This window comes from Salvia hispanica, chromosome 2 (genome assembly GCF_029641045.1).
Source record: "Salvia hispanica isolate PSC_SH4W2 chromosome 2, Shi_PSC_v1, whole genome shotgun sequence".
Lineage (NCBI taxonomy): Eukaryota > Viridiplantae > Streptophyta > Magnoliopsida > Lamiales > Lamiaceae > Salvia > Salvia hispanica.
This window is the reverse complement of record NC_142693.1, coordinates 9,869,223-9,890,155: the sequence shown is the minus strand read 5'-3', so window position 1 is coordinate 9,890,155 and position 20,933 is coordinate 9,869,223. Positions and strand designations below refer to the sequence as shown.

Here is a 20,933-nt window from a genome sequence, read left to right as displayed (position 1 = left end):
ACCGCCGGTGACGATTACAGGCCGGTTCAGTCGGGCCGGTTCGGTTTGGTGACCTCCTTTCATCACCAATGGTGGGTGTGTGTATTAGGAAAAGAATTCAATAGGACTCATATAGTATAAACCTACACCAATATCCAAGATGAGCTAAAAACACATCGTGTTCAAATTTCCTACAACTCTACAAGAAAGGGCGATGTGCTCAAAGGAAAGCTATAGAGCTTATTTATGGTGGATTGGAGTAACGATTTAGAGAATCGTCCAATTATTTGCATGAAATGACAGAACACAATCCGAAACAAATGAAGCTACTATACGATGAAAGAAATAGCAGTGGCACAATTAAGGCATTCGAGTACTTATTGTGGATATTTAGACGGTGTATGGATGCATTTAATGTTGTTAATAGTTTATGGAACAAATCTACAGAGAAGATAATTCATACCTAAACTTCATATGTCCGCTATTTATATAATCAACGTATTTTATAAAGGAAATTGTTAAAAAAGTTAGTGGAATGTGAATTTTATTTTTATATTTTATTAGAAAATAAGAGTATAATGAGTTAATAGAGTATAAGGTCCATTTACTAAATATAGAAAAAGGTATACGTGCCTTTAAAAAATAGATAATCCAAAATAGCAGAACATGTCAAGTTTTGATAAACAAATAAAGTATATATCAAAAAAAAAAAAAAAGAGAGAGAGAGAGAGAATGCCAAAATCGGCACTAGGACATTTAAAACCACCGTAAAACCGACAATTCCAAACCGGATCCAAAACCGCCAAATATGCTCACAGGGGCAGTCCCGGTTCACGATTCTCTGAAACCGGAACTGGTGATTGACGAACCGTGTGAAACTCCACTTGGACATGTAACATGTTAGTGAAGGGGCCAAAAAAGGCTTCGTCAACTCTAGGAAAATCAGACGACATGGACTAAATGTTGGGGTTCTACGTATGAGCATCTGTGGCTTCACTTATCATTTTAGTTACTCCCTCCATTCAACATTTTAAAGAGTTACTCCCTCCATCCCAAAATAAGTCTTGTTTTGCAATTTCGATTCATCCCATAATATGAGTCCTATTTGAATTTTAACATTGCAAGTAGACCGCTTGTTTTGACAGAATAGAGCTATTGTGTAATCGAGATAAACAGAAACGTAAGACACAGATTTACGTGGTTCACCAACATTGCGTAACCAAATAGAATTATTATTTTAAGGCATACTAACACCACTCATTCCATCAACTGATGTCACTCACATTTTATTATAAAATTAATATACTTATATTCCACTAACTTATTTTTTCCTTATCTTTTTTTTTAAACTCGTGGCATAACCAAATATGACTTCTATCGCGGGATTTATTATGTTAGTTTGTTCACTATTTAAAAATTCATCTATGTTTTTTTACATTTTTAATATTCGTATTTTACAATCTTCTAACTTGTAAAACTCATAATTAATGGTAGAAATGGGTTCCACGTTCATTTACTTGGTTTGTTTATCTTTTTTTTCGCATAGCAACGGCGTATATTTTTCGTAGACTATAAAAAGAAGAAGAGGTAATCGTTGTCACACTCACATATATATTCCGAAAATGGAGTCTCGATTTTCGTTTTCGTTTTCCTTTCCAATTTAAGCGTGTAATCGATCATCGAAAGAAGTTTTTCAAAGCTGCGTCAAAATCGTGATATTATATGGGAGCGTCTTCAATTTCCTCGGTGTATCTTAAGGAGAACAAAGCTGGTATTCGAAGCTACAAACATCTCAATTCCTTTTCGTTTATGTTTTTTCATCTCGGAAACTTTTTTGTGCTGCTGCATTTCCGGTGTCCGGCTGTTTGAGTTCAATATTGATATTGTTTTGTTTCTCCAACTCCGCAGGTATGTAATTGCGCGGAAAAGTTGGTGGTTTTGTGTTCGTTTGCGCAATCATGTAGCCATTAATATCATTTAGAATCGAACAATTTACAAAATAATCGATGCATTGTTTTTATATGTTTATATTTATATGATGCGATCAAATTAGTACGAATTTTGCCTAGGAAACATGTGATTCATTTTAATAATTGGATTCAGTTTCTGATGTTTTGCAATCGAACATTGTAACAAAATTGACAGCAATTTATTTGATGTAAAGTTATTGTCATATCATCATCCGTCTTCAGTTGTCTAAGAAATCTGCTAATCTTGCCAGCATTGTGTGGAAGATTTGAATATAGGAGGCAATGGGGATTGATTTGAGATCTGTGGTGGAGGCGGTGAGAAATTTAACAACCTCAGACCATGCTTCAGTGGTATCGATTACCTTGTGTGTCACGCTCCTCTGCGCGAGTATTGTGATCGGTCATCTATTGGAGGAAAGTCCATGGATAAATGAATCGATCACTGCCCTTTTAATTGTGAGTACTTATCTTCTATGCATTTGTGATTTGATCCTTTAAACGATTACCACCAACTCGAATTGACAGGGTGTGGGAACCGGAGTTATGATTTTACTTCTAAGTGGAGGGAAAAGCTCACACCTCTTTATGTTCAGCGAAGATCTTTTCTTCATTTATCTCCTTCCTCCAATCATCTTCAATGCTGGGTATGATTTTTCGACTATATGTGCTTATTAGAGTGTATTTTTAGTCCCATTGTTTTACAATTTAGTTTAACTTCATCTGTTTTCTAAGACTAATGGTTACTTTGCAGTCTAAGAGTTATTCCCTTTTTTCTTTATCGTGTTGTGTGTTTTTCATTATTATCCTGTGAAACAACTATATCAAGACAACACAATGGAGGCACTTGGATACAATTTACTCTGAACTAGGATTTGATTGAGAAAATGGAGCGAGGATGGCGAAGTTATTTTGATTTGAGACATAAAAATAGATGTCGTGTTCTCATGAATCATTTACACCAATGCTGAATTCTATAGGTCCTCCTTAGTTATAAACATCACACTGTTTATTTTTTTTGAAATCATGAAAATCGCGCATGTGTGATTTCCTAATTTAAGGGCACATCTTCCTTCGATGAGATGTGTCCTTAGCATGTCTATGTTGCATATCTATTATGCTATAACTTGTTGTGGCCTTTTCTAGTATTTATTATATTTGAGTGTGCTTCATAGATCAGTTTAAAAATCAGGTTCCAGGTTAAGAAGAAACACTTCTTCCGAAATTTTGCGACTATAATGATGTTTGGAGCAATTGGTACATTGGTATCTTTCACAATCATATCACTAGGTAAGGACTAAGGAAACCTACCCTTAATATATCTCACTTCTGGTTAACTATTGCCACAAGCAAGGTAATGCTTGCCTATTGACATATAACTCTTTGCTATCCTCTATTACTCAAGTTGCACATTGTCGTGTACCATTTACGTACTTGTCTTCATATGGTTTGAACTGAGTTTCTTTAATGTGAAAATGTAAGACCCTGTGTGAGTGCTGTTTGATGCAGTGAACTTCCTTGTGAAGAAAAATCTGCACCAGTTGTTTCATTGAAGTTTCTACATTATTTGACTGACCTTGTTCTCATCTTTCCTCGCTAACTGGGAGTGGAAAAGCTCAAGAGATTTAGTGAACTGTTAAAAATTATTTGTAACTTCGTATAACCATGTTACATTCTATCAATGCTATTTTAGATAAAAATCATAGTAATTACAACTAATTGAAATCAGTTCGCATACTTGTTTCGTATTTTTTATACATCTTGAGGGACGGTTCTGTACTTCTGTTTGTGTGAATGGAGAGAGATATCAAAAAGAGGAGGAAAATAGTGCCAGTTTGTGCTGGGAATGGAACTATTATGTTCTAAATAACTTATTCGTTATTTTTTTATCAGGGTATATTTAAATTGACCGTGGTGTTACTCTAATCTTATATGTTACGACAGGTGCTATAGCCATTTTTGGGAAAATGGATCTTGGTCTTGTAGTTGGGGATTATCTCGGTAAAACCTCTCCCTTTCCTTTTCTCTCTTTTGCCTGTATAGTGTACACACACACACACACTTAAATATCTATATTCATCTCTGCTTTTTACAACCTTTTGTATATCCAGCAATCGGAGCTATTTTTGCTGCAACAGATTCTGTTTGTACATTGCAGGTTCAGTATGTGGCTTTGTTTGTTTGCTGTTGAAATCCTAATTGAAAAAGTTCTTTATGGGCTGAAGCAACATATTTGTACTGTCACAGGTGCTAAGTCAGGATGAGACTCCACTACTATACAGTCTAGTGTTTGGAGAAGGCGTTGTAAATGATGCAACAGCAGTGGTGCTTTTCAACGCAATCCAGGATTTTGATCTTTCTCGTATAAATTCAGCTATAGCTTTGCAGCTGATTGGGGATTTCATTTATTTATTTATCTCAAGCACTGCGCTAGGAGTTTTTGTGAGTTATTTTTCCCTCTTCTTTTTCCAGGAGAGGGGTGTGAATACATTTTATCTTCCGAAACACTACCATTTACTACATGCTACTCAACATTTTGTTTGTACTGCAGCTGGGACTGCTCAGCGCATATGTCATAAAGAAGCTTTATTTTGGAAGGTCGGTGACTTTAGTAATAGTGTTCCTTTGTCACGTACATAATTTACAAAGACATCTATGAAATTGAATTTGCACAGCTGATCCAAAATTGTGGAGCCTTTCGCTAACCTAAACTTTTTGCTTTGATGATGTTACTTTGATCAACTGCAGGCACTCAACTGATCGTGAGGTTGCAATTATGATGCTCATGGCTTACCTATCATACATGTCTGCAGAAGTAAGTTCTTTAGCTACTTATAGGGTTCAGCTTATTGAGTCCAAAATTCTAGCATTATGGGATTAAACCTTTCTGTAACTTGAGAGTCATGTTGCAGTTATTCTATTTAAGTGGGATCCTCACAGTCTTCTTTTGTGGGATTGTAATGTCACATTACACCTGGCATAATGTGACTCAGAACTCGAGAGTTACAACTAAGTACGACATAACCTTAAACTTTTGAGATCATTCGATCATTTTCTTTCTGTTGTTGTTTCCATTTCTTCTCTTCGCTTCATGTTTACTTGTCATCAAAGTACATCTTCAACCATAATGCAGACACACCTTTGCAACAATGTCATTTGTTGCTGAGACATTCATATTCCTGTATGTTGGCATGGATGCTCTGGACATTGAGAAGTGGAGGGTTGTGAGTGACAGGCAAGTTTTACACATGGTGCCATTTTCCTGGAAACATGAGTTTTCTATATTATTACTTCACCGCATCCATTTTTCAGCCCGAAAACCTCGATCAAAGTCAGTGCAATTCTACTTGGACTGGTCTTGGTTGGAAGAGCAGCTTTTGTTTTTCCCTTGTCAATTTTATCCAACCTCAACAAGTCTCCACATGAGAAAATCGGCTTTAAGCAGCAAGTACAGACTCTAGAATAGTCATTCAAACTATGCAAGCCCTATATTAACTTCATCCGCATGGTTACACCTAGCTTGATTTGCAGATTACCATATGGTGGTCTGGACTTATGCGAGGTGCCGTATCCATGGCTCTTGCCTACAACCAGGTAAAATCCTCTGCTCCATCCAGTTTGTAACTTTGCTAGTGTTGTATAGTGTATGGATCTGAGTCATCAGCCCTATGGCCGTCTTACATAAGATTCCCCCTGCAATTACATGTCTTATTAACCTGACTTTCTTCTTCTTCGCGCACAGTTTACCAAGGCAGGCCACACCCAGGTACGTGGAAATGCCATCATGATCACCAGCACCATAACGGTCGTGCTCTTCAGCACCGTGGTAAGACATCAAAACTACTCCTAGTATAGGGTGACTGCTTTCGCTAGCACTGCAATGAGTCCTCGCCATCTCTCATTTTCATGCAATTCGGCTCAATAAATTGATGATCCTAAAGGAGAAAAACATATCGATAATACCCTACATTGATGCAGGTGTGTGGCTTAATCACAAAACCATTGGTGAGATTCTTGATGCCCTCATCTAAAGAGCTCAGCAGATCAATGTCTTCAGAGCCAGGCACCCCCAAGTCCTTTGCTGTGCCACTTCTTGACAGTCATTGTGAACTTTTCAACGGGCAGGCGTCGGGCGCTCATGGGGACCAGCAGCCTATAGTCCACCCGAGCAGCTTGCGGATGCTTCTCACGAACCCCAGCCGCACCATTCACTACTACTGGAGGAAATTCGACGATGCCTACATGCGGCCCGCCTTTGGTGGCCGCGGCTTTGTCCCCTATGTGCCGGGCTCCCCGACCGAACCAAGCGTGCATGAATGGCCTGCAGAAGAAGCCAAGGACTAATCATGCTTCATTTTTTAGGTTTTGCACATATGAAGCTTATGTTTTATCAACCCATTGCCATGATACCGAGGGAGAGGTGTTCTCAAGTGTCTAGTTTTCTGTGTTTCTTTTTTGTTAGCAAGGTTCTGTGGATGTGGTCTTGCAATTAATTAGCTATGTAGTCATGTTGTACTTATTATTTATTATTCTACTATGTTAGTTTGAATCATCTCAATTACTCCTTCATGAGTTTTGTGATAGAAAATTATACAAGCAATTACTGGATGGATTACTAAGCATTAAATGGGATCTTTGTACAACTATTCAAAGAAACCAAAAGATCTAACATGCACGGGCCCGTAATAATACATTCGATATTCAAAAGCAATCTAGTTGCCATAATTAACAAATAAGTAGTATTACTACTCAGTTTTAGGTAAATTTGATTCTTACTCAAGACCTCCCACAAGGCCATAAGCCAAAAATCAGTTTTAGTTGTAAGTATTTTTCAAATTCATCATGAAACCAAAAGAAATAAGGAAATAATTTAGAGTTTAGTTTAATTGGCGTTCTGAATTTATTGTTTGTATGTTTATAAGCTTTAAGAAAAATATAGAAACTTCTTCAATTTTACACTACTTATTATAAAATCAAAAAATATTCATTCTTATGTATTAAAATGTCAATAATATTTAATTTATTACTTTATAGGATATATTAAAATTAATTTATTACTTAATATAGGATATATTAAAATTAAATCTTGTAATTAAGATTTGTATTAATTATATAATGTGCGGAAGTGGTATTCAAAATATCCACAAATCAGTAATAGGGGTGGGAATACGGGTATCCGTGGATATCCGACCCAAAAAAATCGGGTATCCAAACCCGAAAATCATCAAAAATATCTATCCAAAACCCGCCCCGATATATTTTCGGGTACTCCAATACCCGCCCCGGGTATCCATATTCGACGTATCGGGTATCCAAATACCCGACTCTTTACATGTGTTAATAATTAATAAAAAAAATAAATTTTATATATTAATAGAAATATAGAAATATCTAAATTGACTAATATCTTTAATGTTTCATTTATTTTGTAGTATAAAACTAAAAAAAAATGGATCACTTTTATTTTAAAGTATAAGATTATATTTAATGCAAAATGGCTAAACCTAATTTAAAATATGCTTTAAATAATAAATTGGATATTCGGGTAATACCCGATACCCATTCGGGTTATCCAATACCCGATTTATCTTATATTTCAATACCCAATCCCACACTCAATCCCATAAAATTGGATATTGGGTATCCAAATCCGGCGGATATCGGGTCGGGTACGGGTAAATCCAATACCCGATATCCGTATTCCCACCCCTAATCTTATGTATTTTTTATTTTTTAGGATTTTAATTATGTAATTTTTATTTATTAGGATTTAATTATGTAATTTTTATTTTTTAGGATTTTAAGTTTGTAATTGAAGTATTTAAATTAAATAATGGAATGGTGAGACCCTGAGCATGTCCTTGCGAAAGAGCATGGGATTACAATTAATATTTCAGATTTAATAGCTTTCTCAACATTCACTTTTTTAATATTTTAATTCTTATTGTATTTTAAATAATGAATATTTAGCTCAAAAATATGTTATTCTTAATTTTTTTTTTCTCTCGGTCAATTACTGGTTTTTTATGCAAAATCTGAAACTGTTAAATGTAGTTATCAACATACTTTTGAGATAAATATTTTATTTCATGAATGATACTATAGGACTCGTTTTATAATATTTTTCAGTAAATTAAAGTGTAAAAACAAGAATTGATATATTGTGAAAAGAGAGAAAGAAAAGGATGAAAAATATTAAAATAAAGGGAATGAGAAAGGAGGCTGCGTTTTGTTCGTTAAATCTTGCGTATTAAAGCACAGCATTCCGTGCTGTGATTTAAATCACAGTAGGGGATCCACCCGCATCCCAGATAAGCTGCACTCCAATTTGTCGTATTTTCCTTACTAATTCTTGTTGCATTGCTCATCAGCCGTTGAGAGACTTGGCAGATCTGTATTTAAGGACGAGCAACTGCCAGACGATCTGTTGATTCTAGCTTGTGAAGAAGATGCGTTCCTTTTCTTGAGAAAGGTTGGAAATTCCTCCCATCCTCCATAACTGCAACCTTAGAACCAAACAAGCAAGTTTCTTATGAGATGATCATTGCAGGTGGCACTGTCTACAGCTCGGAGCTGCTGTTGAATGACTAGAATATGAAACGTGTAACAACCCCTACTCATTTGACAGTCGACAAAAAAAAAATGTGTCGCAATTTCGGTATCATAAAGTGTGGTAAAATTGAAGTCCGATAATTTAAAACAAATGATATGTGAAACATTCAACGCCAGTCTCTTATGTTGTTATTAGACAACATTTATAAGCATGATCGCATAGACGCATATTATGTTATTTAACTTTGGTTATTATTTGGTCTTGTAACTTCCTATCACCTATGACATCTCTCACTATTATACTGTATCATAAATCATCATATAATCCACGTATATAGAATCACTTTCGCCAATAATATATAATCAGTTTCACTAGTTATCATAATATCCAAATGTTACACCAATAGTCATTAACAACCACATAATCATCTCAACATGTTGAACACGTTTCATGTCATATAGTATATGGTATTACATTCATGTACTCTCAACTATTAATTTATAGTAGACATATATTTATTCTAAATCATAATTGCAAGATCAAAAAGATGTAAATAATTTCATTCACTACAGTAATTTAACTTCTCCTTCATCTCCATAAATTCCTAATTATTTAACCTCATCAAATAAGTCTTTGCAAATTCGCAACGTAACCTAAATCAAATCTAGAATTCATTTCTTTAGTCAAAAGCACTCATAATTCAACTAAATAGTTAATTTAACACATAACTTAGTCTTCTTCATAAATTTCCAAAGTATACTTATGAAATAGTCATCACAAATTCCAATAAAATCATACAATGAAGCATTAAATCATCTTTAGATTTCATATTTTCATTCAAAATATTCAAATTAGAATCATAATATATATTCTGTGCACTGCATAGTATCAAATCTGTACATCATTCTATAAATAAAATATGATACTCCTGAAACTATAATTTAAGAATGCTTATTATTATCTTAATATCACAAAACAAATCCATATTTCAAGAAAATACTCCAAAAGCATTAGAATTATGTAATTTCTGAAAATCTTACTATTTATTGGAGTACATACCCTTTTCTTGATTTTATAAATTACTATAAAAATAGCATGAGATAGTAAAATACCTTATCTTAGCAACACCTCTCCAATTACTCCTTATTACACCTTATCAATTACTCTCTGATTTCACCCCCTTTCTTTGACAAGAATGAAAGTTTTGATTATTGAATCTTTAAGCTTCAATCTCCTACCGCGGAGTGCTCGTGGGCAGTAAGAAAGGAGATGAGGAGGCACGAAGACGGGCACATCGCAGAACGTACACCGGCGGCCACATCGCTGGTGGCACTTGGCAGAGATGGCGGCGGTAGAGAGGGTATGAGTGAAATTTATGTTTCTATTTTATTTATTTATTTATTTATTTTGTTTCCTCTCCATCCCTCCCCTCCCCCCATCAAATTGCCAAATTTTATTGTTAAATCTCCCCCCAAACAATCTATCCAAACCCATCTTTATCCATTAGTTATGTCGGTTGCCACTTTACCTTTTGTTATTCTCTTTGATCTTTCTTGCATCTCAATTGTTCTAGATAATTCCTTATCATACAATACTTTTAATATTCAATAACCGACTCACTTAGTTATGCATTGCCGAATCCAACACAAAAATTATTATTATAACAAAATTATGTGGCATATTTTCCACTAGAAATAGAAGTGTACGTAGTGCATTTTCTATTCATAAAGTTTGGTATATCAGATATAAATAGTAATTCAATACATAAATTTCAGAATTCTATGTAAATAGATCACTTTTAACAATGAAGTTAGCTTATCCTTCAAATGATTTTCAGCATATGCGTGATTGTGCTCTATAATATTTTCAAAAATTATCAAACAACTTAATATTAACAATATCCTAATTAAATATAATATTTTTTTTATCTATTCTTATTTTTGGGATATTACAAAACGTGTGTCCCAATTCATTTCAGTCAAGATTGGTAGCCAGTATAGTTTCTCCACGTTATACGTTTTTGTTCTTCATTGGCAGGCATGACCTCTTTGCTGATCATGTCAAGAGGACTAGATCAACAATGTGGCTGAAGACAAACAAGTTTCTTCACGTTAAGAAATAATTTTGCTTTTATTAAGGTGTAGGGTAGGCTTGTTGCTGGCAATAAATAGGAGTAGGAGATGATTCAGTTTCTGAATTAATCTTTATTTTTGAATACTTTAAGCTTTAGAGAAAGTGTAGAAAATTGAATTATATTTTGCCAAAATTAGTGTCTTGCTTTCTTTCTCTCTCATACATATGAGAGACTTTGAGTCAAATGAGACGTTAAATCAAATTGTTAGAACTTCAGCACTAGCATGTGGATTTTCACCATGAAAATTCTCCTAAAAGAAAAGAAAATCTCCACAGAAATACAAAAAGTCCCATCTCACCAATTCACATCTCTCATACTTCTACAAGCAGCTTTTCATAGTCAAGCTCAAGCGTGTGCAATGACAGTTAACAATGCAATATGTATTCGAAATCGAAATACAGCCCTCTACGCTCAGCACATTCTCTGTACGCTAGAGCCTGCATGAAAATCAACAATGTCCGATTTTGTCAGAGCACACAAATGAGCATACAGATAGAATTTCATAAAAATTGATCTTCTCCAATTTAATGTTTACCACTATCTGCACAAACTCATAGAATTCAGTTGATAACACTAGCCAGTAAGCTGTGACATGAGGCTGGGGCTCTGCATGAAATATGTAGGGTAAAAAGGGGTTTTCCTAAAAATACATTAGGTACCTATTTTTTCCGAAACCAGGAAGAAACACCAGTATCTATTGACTAGTATGAGTTTTTCTTCTCAGAAGACCTTTCTTTAAGCTAATAACATTGAGAAAAAGAAACTGGTAGTTGCATGCAAGACATTACCATGGCTAGTAAACTATTAACCGGTTTGAGAGTACTGTGGATAAGAATAGCCACCAGCGGGTGCAGAAGCAGCAGAAGTTCCAGGTGGATTCACATTGTACATTTGAGTAGCATTAGGTGGTGGCGCACCACTAGAGCTCGGGGGTTGGCCTCCTCCAGGAACTGGTGATGGGGCACTCGTACTTGGTGGAGGTGGAAGCCCACTAGATTGTGGAGGCAACGAAGGAGCAGGCTGAGGCTGCATTGGGACCATTGGAGAATTTCCATAACCTAATAAAAATCACTGCATTAAATTGAATGCATCCAGATTTGTTTATTACACGTCCTATTCATCAAATTATCCAAAATTCCCATTTTTATTCCCCCGTGATACTGCAAGGCAAGGCAAGGCAAGGCAAGGCAAGGCAGAGAGATATTATTTCATGATCTAGAATAGCCACCATGCTTCTGTTGACAATCTTGCCAAAAGCATACTACCAGAATTTCCCCCAGATCATGATCTTGCACGGAAAAATAATAATAATTGACAACGAAACAATGAGATTAATAGTGTGAGTATTTGCTTTACCAGGAGCACCAGGAACTGGTATAGGCAGCATTGGAGGCCTCATACCAGGAACCATCTGAGGAGGTCCCGGAAACATAGGAGGCGGCATGACAGGTAGGCGCGGCCTTGCTCCGGGAAAAGCAGCAAGATGTTGGTTATAAGCTGCGCCAATCTGTTGATATACTACTGTCTGCCCAAGATGCTCCTTGATCTTCTGATCAATCAAAATCTGAGTTTGTTGTTCCTCAAACTTTTGGTAGTAGGATCTTATGTTTGCCTGGACATCCCGCAAATGTTAATTGCCAGCCAATGTTACTAATGGCATATGCTTATGGCGGTCAACCAAAAACCCGCCACAAGGTTGTGACGGATCGATAAATAAATAAATATATTATTCAAGAACAACAATTAAAATAGTCATAAACAATTGCATAATATGTCTAATAAGTGAAGTCTTAGCACAATAATTAAAGTGTGAAGTCATACATCGATACATATTATGTCTAAATTCAAATCCTCAATCCTCATCAACCTCAACATAGTCATCCTCAACAAGTCCACATTAAAGTCATACTGTTACAGAAATTTTGGTTTACTGCATTATATTCTTTTACTGGATCATAGTATTGTTTTGTTTCAATCTGCATCATATTGTTTTACTACATCATATTCTTTTTAGTTTGAAATAACTGTTACAGAAATTTTGTATACTGAGTTCGACTTTGAAGTTGCAGAAACTATTTACTAACAAATGTAATTTACAACAGAATAGCGAATAGCATACATAATTACTGAGTTACTGAGCGGTAGGGATAGGGTTTGGGAGCGAGACATGGATGAGGTTTCAGGTTTTATCGTTTTGGAGACTAAACACTCTATTCAAATTGGTACCAGGGGTCTGGTTACTTGGGTAAACAGGGTTGGTTGCAGGTTAATGGACTGAAAATGACAAAACGACCACCATAACCACCATGGCGCCACAGGCAGCCCATGGTGTCCAGCATCCAAATCTTCCACAAATCGGCTTGGCGATGGCGTTTTTACAAAATACCACCACAGATAAATGTCATGACGATGCCACAGAAGATATTTAATAACACTAATGCCAGCACAATTGAAGATAAAGTAAATAATTCAACACTCTACTACATCATCAAGAGGTGTACCTTATGTTTGTAGCCAGAATTATGCTGCTTTCTGACAGAAGGCTATAAAACAGACACAAAAAGGAAGCCTAGTCATTATCAGAAAAAGAGCACCACACAGAACCAGCTAGACCAAGCATTCAAAATTATTAGAAGAAATTCAACATCAAGCCAATGAAGAACTTGCAGAACTATCATTAGATTGTCTGCAATTCCAGAAACATGTATAACTAATTAGATTCAAGTCGAAGAAGAGATCGATTTTGCAATGCAGTTGATCAACACATTGATTATTTAGAAAACACATACCGGGCTGAAAAGCAGACGTGAAAAGGAAACCTAGTCATTATAAAAGAAAAAGCATCACAGAGAACCAGCTAGTCCAAGCATTCAAAAATTATTGGAAGAAATTCAACATCAAGCCAATGAAGAACTTGCATAACTATCATCAGATTATCTGCAATTCCAGAAACATGTATAACCATTTAGATTCGAGTTAGAATATCTATCATGATCGATTTTGCAATGCAGTTGATCCGCACATTGATGATTTAGAAAATGCACTCCGGAGCTAAAAATCTGATACTGATATTGTCGAATCCTTTCTTCAATCGCCAAATTATAATTGATATATCATTAATTGAGCTAACATCAAAGCAGAACACGCAGAAAAACATAAAATTTCACAATATACTTACAGAATCATGAGTCAAGTAAGTGTCACAATAATCACAGTAGTACCTACAACAAAAACAAGAAAGATTATTCAGACCCCAATAAACAATACTCCGAATAATCTACATAGTGAATCACGTAGAAGAAGACTAATACCGCGGCATTAGTGAGAGAATTTCTGATATATCTGAAAAAAATTAAAATCGGTGAACGAAATAAAATCCAATTGTTAATCCAGTGGATTTGGGGGGAAATTATAGGGTTTATAGTAAAGCTTTGACAAACTGACGGGTCGGGCTCAACCCGCGTCACGGGTTCGGATAATCAAACCCATTTTATGGAGAAACGTTATTGGGCCCATTAAAAATCTTCGTCTTAATAACGTCAGAAATTTATCAGCTTTTTTATTGCCACCGGTATTTTATAATAGAGATATTGGTCTCTCGTGTCGTGAAATTTTTTTAAAAAGTTTTTTATCACGGACTTTAAACTTGATAATAATATGATGAAGTTTATTGGAGTTCGTTATTTTTCATTGGCGAAAAAATTATGGCAATTAATATCATGATACAGATTTTTTTTTCTAATTTCTCGACAATAACTTTGAGAGCTTCAAGTTCTTCAATCTTTGAAGTTAGTTTTTATTGAAGATACCATCCAAAATTGTTCTTTAATATATTAATATAGCCGGAATTTTTTCGTTTTGTGAAAAATAACAAGCTCGGATCAGTTTATGATATTATTTGCTATATTAAAATTTCGTGGGAAAAATCCAACTTTTTGAAAGTTATATTATATTAGAGGCAATATCCCTTTATAACAGAATATACTCATTTTCACATTTACTCTCTTTTACTCCCTCTGTCTCATAGTAGATGTCACACTTGAGAGATGACACGAGATTTTAAGAGATGTTATTTTGTGTGTTAAGTAGTGAGAGAAAATATATTTTTATAATTGATGTGAGAGAGAACTTTTTTCAAAAGAGGAAATGTGACATTTTTTTGTGGAACAAACTAAAAAGAAAAGTGTGACATCTATTATGGAACGGAGGGAGTATTAGTTTTAAAATAAAATGTGAGTGAAGTGAGTTAGTGGAATGTGGGTTTTATTTACCATTTATGGTAAAAATGAAGTATGGCTCTTATTGTTGGACGGACCAAAATGACAAAGTGTGACGCTTATTGTTTGACGGAGGGAGTAGTTTTTAAATGGTGATAATAAAATTGAGTTGTGATTTAAAATGAGGCTCGAATGAGGCTACACACAAGTTTTCACCTATTATCATTCTTCATTCTCATGTTGAAATGATCAATTGTCTTTAATAAATTCACATCGTGCCATACAGAGTTTTATTTCAGAAAAGGTAAAAAAAAAAAAAAAAAAAGGAAGAAAGATGAAAGGTAACTTGACAAACTCACTTGTAGAAGACGAGAAGCAAATAAATGATATTGGCTAACTTATTCTACCAATTAACATGTTACATGCTCCATTCGAGCCGATTTAGATTAATCGTAACAATCATGCACCAACTTCTTCTCTACCAACACATTCAATGTGCTTATGGAGAAATTAATATTACTGGATGAACTCAACCCTACTTACTGAACTATTCCAACTATGCTAGTGACTATGAATGAAGATTCAACTACTTGAGATGCGAGAATAACAAGTTAGTAATATCTAATCTTCTAACTAACATGCTAACTAGACATGCAAGTTAAAGCACGAGATCCACTAAATACGAAGTATAGTAGCAAAACAAGATATTACCACCACAAATTAACTACGCACAAAGTGCAGCAAGAGTTGCTTAACAAAGTTAGGACTTAAACATAGCATCCTAAACGCTAATATATATAAATTGTTTAAGGAACACCACGGTGTGATACAAAATGTGATGGGTGGAACGATGGTTAAACCTTGATGGATTATTTTACTCCTAGTAGGGCTGGGGAAATAAAGCTGGAACAAGTTCCGGGTGAAATCGCTGGAACGATGGTGCTGGTAAGAGAATGGCCAACCCCCTCACTGTCTATACGGCTTCTTTTATAGTTTCGGCTTGGCTTTCTTAGGGGAATTTTTCAAGATATAACATGACATATTTGCCTCCTTTGGATCCCAAGGGCAGGAGTCTAGCTCAACTGCAGCACTTGGGTAGCCAGCAGACACTTTGCCAACTTTTTCGTCCAATTCATCCTTCATTCCTATGTTCTTCTTTCTTGCCCTTTCTGAATCTGTTCGCCCTGCTAAGCAACAAAAATGCATCTTTTACTTTGCAATATTGAGCAATAACTAACCAAAACGGAAGCAATAGAATCGGTCTATCAAGATACTACTACTAGAAACATTAAAAAACAGTAGGATAATATTAATGTGGAAATAAACTTCTGTGTTGCTAACTAGTCACAAATTATATCATTCAAGCATTAGGAATTTCTTGTCCAGAAAAGCGGGAACAGATGAAGAAAATGGAGTTGGATAACAGTTGTGAGTTGTGACAATTTCCTTCAAATTCAGAATATATTTTTACCATCAAATTCTGATGTTAATTTCGTGGAACAGAAATATTGTATTCTTGCAATTGAATTTATTTTTTGAACACAATGAGCATATGATCTGACTTGGTTTGTGGCTTACTAATTTTTTTAAAAATTTAGGACAAATATTAAAATGATGACATCAGGAAATAAATAAGTCAATAACTAACAATAAAACAAACATCAATGCAAAAAAAAAAAATCAGAAAATTAATAGTAGCATATCAAATAATAAGCATAAAAAATCAATCATACTTAACAAATAATTGCTGCATCAACCATTTTCAGTTCAGATTGCAGAAATGAAAATTTCCAGATATTTTCTATAAATACGGTGTATAGTAGCATAATACTAACACATGAATAATTTGCTACACAAGTCTTACTGTTAGGGAAAACTGATCAAATTTCTTGATCTTCACCTCTTACACCTTGAACTTTTACTAATATCAGATACATATAAATGTATGCATTCTTTCAACGGCTTCTGGTGTCTGTGAATTGCATACCAAGTCAGATTCAACCTCTTTTATGAAAAAGAGTGCAATCTAGAGCAGGTAGATGTCGAAAGGACCTTAAAACTGGGAAGTCCCATTCGTTATGAGTCAAACAACGAATCCAAAAGGTTGGAAGGATTTTCATTGCTCCCACTCTCAGAAAAGAAGCCATTTGCAGCGCTTTCCTTCTTCAGTTTCCGTTCCTCTGCTATGGATTCTGCTGTTTCTGCACAGAATTTCCTTCCTGTCAAAGCAAGTTTATCGGCAACAATAAACTTGTTCCCTTCACGAGTTCTTTCAGAGAATCCTGCCCAAACTGGAAAAAAAATTCTTGAAGGTCAGTACATGTATGGTGTAGGACATTGAAGATATAGTACTCCCTCCGTCCCATTGAAGATGACCCACTTTCCTTTATTCCCCCTCTCTTACTTTACTCTCTTCAATTCACACACAAAATAAAGTTACATAACTTCCCACCCCGCCAAAGGAAGGGGTGGTCATCTTCCTTGGGACAGAGGGAGTACCAAAAAACAACGTCTAGATAAACTTTTATAGGGAAGTAAGCTTGAACCTATTATAATTTGAGAAGGCCAACACATATGGATTATCGAGTAATATATTTTCCAATGAGATAAACACTTTTACCCTACATATATAATGATCCATGGATATGCATTCAATTGCAAGTGTTTACCATTGTCTGAGCTGATAAAAAGTCCTATGTGAAAGCATTAAACATCGACTGAGATATAATCGATGGGACTAATAAGTATACCTGCAAAATGTTGTAGGACAATGGAAGCAGCTACAGTTACATTTAGAGAAGCAGTGCCTCCACCATATTGTGGAATGTAAACGAAGAAGTCGCACATCTCACACTCCTTTGGAGAAAGCCCTGTTCCCTACAGAATACCCACATTTGGCATCGTGTTATATATAATTCGACCTCAACATAAAGAAAAAACTGAATGAAAGCAAGGGAAAGTTGTTATGAGCAAAATCTGAAATGAGAAAGTTGCGTGTACTAAACATACTACAACCAGTTTAAACGAAGCTCTACGCGCAGTTAGGCACTGATTTTAGGGTTAAGAATTGAGATTTCTTGTAAGAAGTGAAATAGCATCTAACCTCATTGCCCACGAGAAAAGCAGTGCTCTTCCTGAAAGGATGGGCGTTAACTGGCACGGCGTTATCTGTGATCTCCACTCCACATATGTCACAATCCTTCTCCTGATCAAATCACAACAAATCCATATCAGAAGCAGTAATTGAACTTCTCATTGCACAATTCACTAAAGAAAGATCAAAATATGAAGATTGCATCATATCAACAAAGATGAAAATATGAAGATTGCATCATATCAACAAAGATCAATGGTATCAACTTGTTTTCTCCCAATGAAGTGTAGATCATATCAAATGCACATCTTCATCACACAAACACACAGATAGTTTCAATATGTGAATCCAAATCGAATCAAATTTGTGAAATCTAAGCTATTGAGAAGCGAATTAAGCTTCATTTACATCCACAATTGAATCAAATACGTGAAAATGATTGGAACATAGTATATAGAGATGCGACCTTGAGATAGGTACGGGCAAGAGAGAGGGTGTGAAAATGTCGGAAACGCATGTGCGAGGTGGAGCCGTGGCTGCCGAAGGCGTTGAAGTCGCGGCGGCCGACCAAAATCATCTCCGCCACCCCGAAAGCGGTAGCGCTGCGGGCGAGCGTCCCGACGTTGTGCCGCTTCGCTATATTGTGAACAACCACGTAGCTCTCGTATACCTCACTCTTCTTCTCACCCTCCTTCTCCATGTGGATTCGTACCACCGGCGATTTGGCGGCAGCGGCGCGGTGGATGTTAAGGGTTTTAGGGGAGTGACTCGACTCACCACATGCGACGTCGTTTGCTAGTTTCAATTATAAATGCCCAATGACCCAAAAATAAAGATTGCGTGACTGCGTCAGTCTATTTTTATTCAAGTATACTATATTGATATAATATTAAGAAACTTTTAAAAAGTTGAGTGTTTTTTTTTAAAGAATTTTAAAATTAGCAAATAATATCACAAATTTTATCCCGAGTTTGTTATTTTTCACTAATGAAAAATTTTTGGCGAATAATATCATGATACGGATTTTTTTCATAATTTCTCGACAACAACTTCGAGAATTTCAAGATTTTTAATTGTTGAAAATAGTTTTTCTTGAAGCACATCCTCCGAATTTGTTCTTCAATCTATTAATATAGCTGGAATTTTTTTCACTGGTGTTAAATAACATACCAGGATAAAGTTCGTGATATTATTTGTCAATTTCAAAGTTTATAGAAAAAACTCAATTTTTTGAAAGTTCCATGATATTAAATGTCAATATCCCTTTCATTTAACGATTTTTTCGCATTGTGCAAGTATTCGCATTGTTTAAGTATTCAATTCATAATAGATATTTCAGTCCACTGACTCAATGTCACTCCTATTTTATTATAGAACAAATTATAAAAAGGTTATCTGAAACAATATAGAATGCATATACGAGGTATTTGTGAAAATAAATTACATTCAAGGTACTTAAATATTTTGTGAAAATAAATTATATTTGAGGTACTTAAATAAAATTTTACTCCCTTCATCCCGGTTTACTATTTTTGGGTGTCCCACTTTAGGTGTCCCTCCATCGAAAAATTTTGTTTCTCTCTTTTTTAATTAATTTAAGTTATGGAGTATCTCTCATTTCTCACACTCATCCAATTTAGTTATGATTTCTCTCTTTTCTTTATTTTTTCACTATTTCCTTTCTTATTCATCTCTCTTAAAATCATTAGTTATACTTCACAAATAATTTATATTTTAATATGAATTAAAATAATATACAGAAAAAAATTTATATTTTAATATGAATTAAAAAAAATATACAGCAAAAAATAATTTAAATATATACTAGTTCAATTAAAAATAATAATTTTAATAAATAATAATATTATACAATTATCATTTATGAGTAAAAACAAATGAAAGATGAAAAATAAAAAATATAAGTCTTTCAATATAATTTAATAATATCTAATTGATAATAATATATTGACGATAACAATCTTGAATTTTGATAGAAAACATATACAAATAATTGAATTTATATTATCGATAATATAAATATATGTGAAGTATAACTAATAATATTAAGTGAGTGAAATTAGTTAAATAAGAAAAAAAATGATAGACATGATAATTGAAATCATAAATAACTTTTGTTCAACCCAAGGTTGTAGAAGATAAAGAAATTGGATCATCATGATCCAAAGATGAAAAAGGAGAAAAAAGAAGATACAACTTTTATTAATCTTCGAATGAATGAGAGATACAATATATATACTACATCTCATGGCTAAAACCAACTGATCAACTAACTCTTAACAACTCGAGCTCACTCCTGCCATGTCAGCTCCATCACTTCACACCTCTAACGTCCTGATCACCTCATGATTCTATAGACTTCAACAAAAAAAATTAATGCTATAAAATATTACAATCAATATTTATTTGAATTCATAGTCCCTTTAGGCTACTCCATCAACTTAATAACAAACTAATCGTTTCATCGTTTGTGTTTAAGAATTACTGAAAATGAAGAAAATGTTAAAAGACACACCAAATGACCAAATCAACTAATTAAAACATTGAAATATATTATCCACCGAGTATAATCTTTTTATTCATTTATTTTTTAGCAAAAATTCACTTGTCTAGGAATCTATGTTAGCACGATGATATGCTGTGTTCCGCTTATGATTATTTGATATATATGAAATTACAAAGTATCTTATTTACAAAAGCTTTCACTTTTTTATGGAAAAGGTATCTTCTGAAATATGGAAACTACCCTAAATTTTTGACCTCCTATAATATAACTATGCACACACATATATATTCCTATAATATAACAACATATTTGATATAATAACCTTTGGACGCCTAAAAAAGTATTCATATATATTGTGCCATTAGTTTGATCAGTGAGAGTGCTTTCTTTTTCTCATTATATACTCTAGTACACATATATGTGAAAAATGAGAAATAAAAAGTATTCAGTATCATAATTTAAACT

General features: G+C 34.5%; 3 protein-coding genes and 2 long non-coding RNA genes across 12 annotated transcripts; 2 read left to right on the top strand and 3 right to left on the bottom strand.

Annotated features, from left to right (window-relative positions):
- Nucleotides 1-1,613: 1,613 nt before the first annotated feature.
- LOC125201757 (sodium/hydrogen exchanger 2-like) lies at nt 1,614-6,507 on the top strand. Its single transcript, XM_048099995.2, has 15 exons — nt 1,614-1,750; nt 2,201-2,405; nt 2,475-2,593; nt 3,139-3,236; nt 3,891-3,947; nt 4,058-4,104; nt 4,194-4,388; nt 4,498-4,544; nt 4,695-4,761; nt 4,859-4,959; nt 5,080-5,181; nt 5,259-5,394; nt 5,478-5,540; nt 5,689-5,772; nt 5,925-6,507. Exons 2-15 carry the CDS (start codon nt 2,232-2,234, stop codon nt 6,288-6,290), a joined length of 1,656 nt encoding a protein of 551 aa, XP_047955952.2. The 5' UTR covers nt 1,614-1,750; nt 2,201-2,231; the 3' UTR covers nt 6,291-6,507.
- A 1,622-nt stretch (nt 6,508-8,129) lies between these two features.
- Nucleotides 8,130-9,951, bottom strand: LOC148931543 (uncharacterized). Its single transcript, XR_016135889.1, has 2 exons — nt 9,612-9,951; nt 8,130-8,452 (listed from the first exon to the last, which is right to left on the bottom strand). It is a non-coding gene; the product is annotated as an uncharacterized LOC148931543 (long non-coding RNA).
- Nucleotides 9,729-10,780, top strand: LOC148931542 (uncharacterized). The gene is made up of 2 exons (XR_016135890.1): nt 9,729-9,859; nt 10,537-10,780. It is a non-coding gene; the product is annotated as an uncharacterized LOC148931542 (long non-coding RNA).
- A 44-nt stretch (nt 10,781-10,824) lies between these two features.
- On the bottom strand, nt 10,825-14,125 carry LOC125202589 (uncharacterized). 2 transcript variants are annotated; one of them, XR_007173127.2, is made up of 7 exons: nt 13,945-14,125; nt 13,812-13,854; nt 13,135-13,176; nt 11,990-12,245; nt 11,422-11,691; nt 11,169-11,239; nt 10,825-11,070 (listed from the first exon to the last, which is right to left on the bottom strand). XR_007173127.2 is itself a non-coding variant. In XM_048101022.2 (6 exons), exons 1-5 carry the CDS (start codon nt 13,950-13,952, stop codon nt 11,438-11,440), a joined length of 603 nt encoding a protein of 200 aa, XP_047956979.1. In that variant the 5' UTR covers nt 13,953-14,122; the 3' UTR covers nt 10,825-11,070; nt 11,422-11,437. The 2 variants fall into 2 exon arrangements, 1 of the variants encoding a protein (XP_047956979.1); XM_048101022.2 differs by lacking the exon at nt 11,169-11,239 and having other exon boundaries at nt 13,945-14,122.
- A 1,504-nt stretch (nt 14,126-15,629) lies between these two features.
- Nucleotides 15,630-18,767, bottom strand: LOC125191276 (tRNA/rRNA methyltransferase (SpoU) family protein). 7 transcript variants are annotated; one of them, XR_007171189.2, is made up of 6 exons: nt 18,411-18,767; nt 17,954-18,055; nt 17,601-17,727; nt 16,903-17,141; nt 16,715-16,822; nt 15,630-16,037 (listed from the first exon to the last, which is right to left on the bottom strand). XR_007171189.2 is itself a non-coding variant. In XM_048089002.2 (5 exons), the coding sequence occupies exons 1-4, from the start codon at nt 18,642-18,644 to the stop codon at nt 16,927-16,929; spliced, it is 678 nt and encodes a 225-aa protein (XP_047944959.2). In that variant the 5' UTR covers nt 18,645-18,767; the 3' UTR covers nt 15,630-16,034; nt 16,903-16,926. The 7 variants fall into 7 exon arrangements, 3 of the variants coding, with proteins under 3 accessions (XP_047944959.2, XP_047944930.2, XP_047944783.2); XR_007171187.2 differs by having other exon boundaries at nt 15,630-16,034; XR_007171094.2 differs by having other exon boundaries at nt 16,715-17,141; nt 18,411-18,766.
- Between the last annotated feature and the right edge of the window lie 2,166 nt (nt 18,768-20,933).

Coding starts and splice junctions, on each gene's coding strand:
- LOC125191276 (XM_048089002.2), bottom strand. CDS start 18,644: ATGGAGAAGGAGGGTGAGAAGAAGAGTGAGGTATACGAGAGCTACGTG. Junction 17,728..17,953: donor CTTTTCTCGTGGGCAATGAG/GTTAGATGCTAT, acceptor GGTATTCTGTAG/GGAACAGGGCTTTCTCCAAA. Junction 17,142..17,600: donor TGTCCTACAACATTTTGCAG/GTATACTTATTA, acceptor TTTTTTTTCCAG/TTTGGGCAGGATTCTCTGAA.
- LOC125201757 (XM_048099995.2), top strand. CDS start 2,232: ATGGGGATTGATTTGAGATCTGTGGTGGAGGCGGTGAGAAATTTAACA. Junction 3,948..4,057: donor TGTAGTTGGGGATTATCTCG/GTAAAACCTCTC, acceptor TTGTATATCCAG/CAATCGGAGCTATTTTTGCT. Junction 5,773..5,924: donor TCGTGCTCTTCAGCACCGTG/GTAAGACATCAA, acceptor ACATTGATGCAG/GTGTGTGGCTTAATCACAAA.
- LOC125202589 (XM_048101022.2), bottom strand. Junction 13,177..13,811: donor CTTACTTGACTCATGATTCT/GTAAGTATATTG, acceptor TCTGTTTTATAG/CCTTCTGTCAGAAAGCAGCA. Junction 11,692..11,989: donor ACCAGTTCCTGGTGCTCCTG/GTAAAGCAAATA, acceptor GATTTTTATTAG/GTTATGGAAATTCTCCAATG.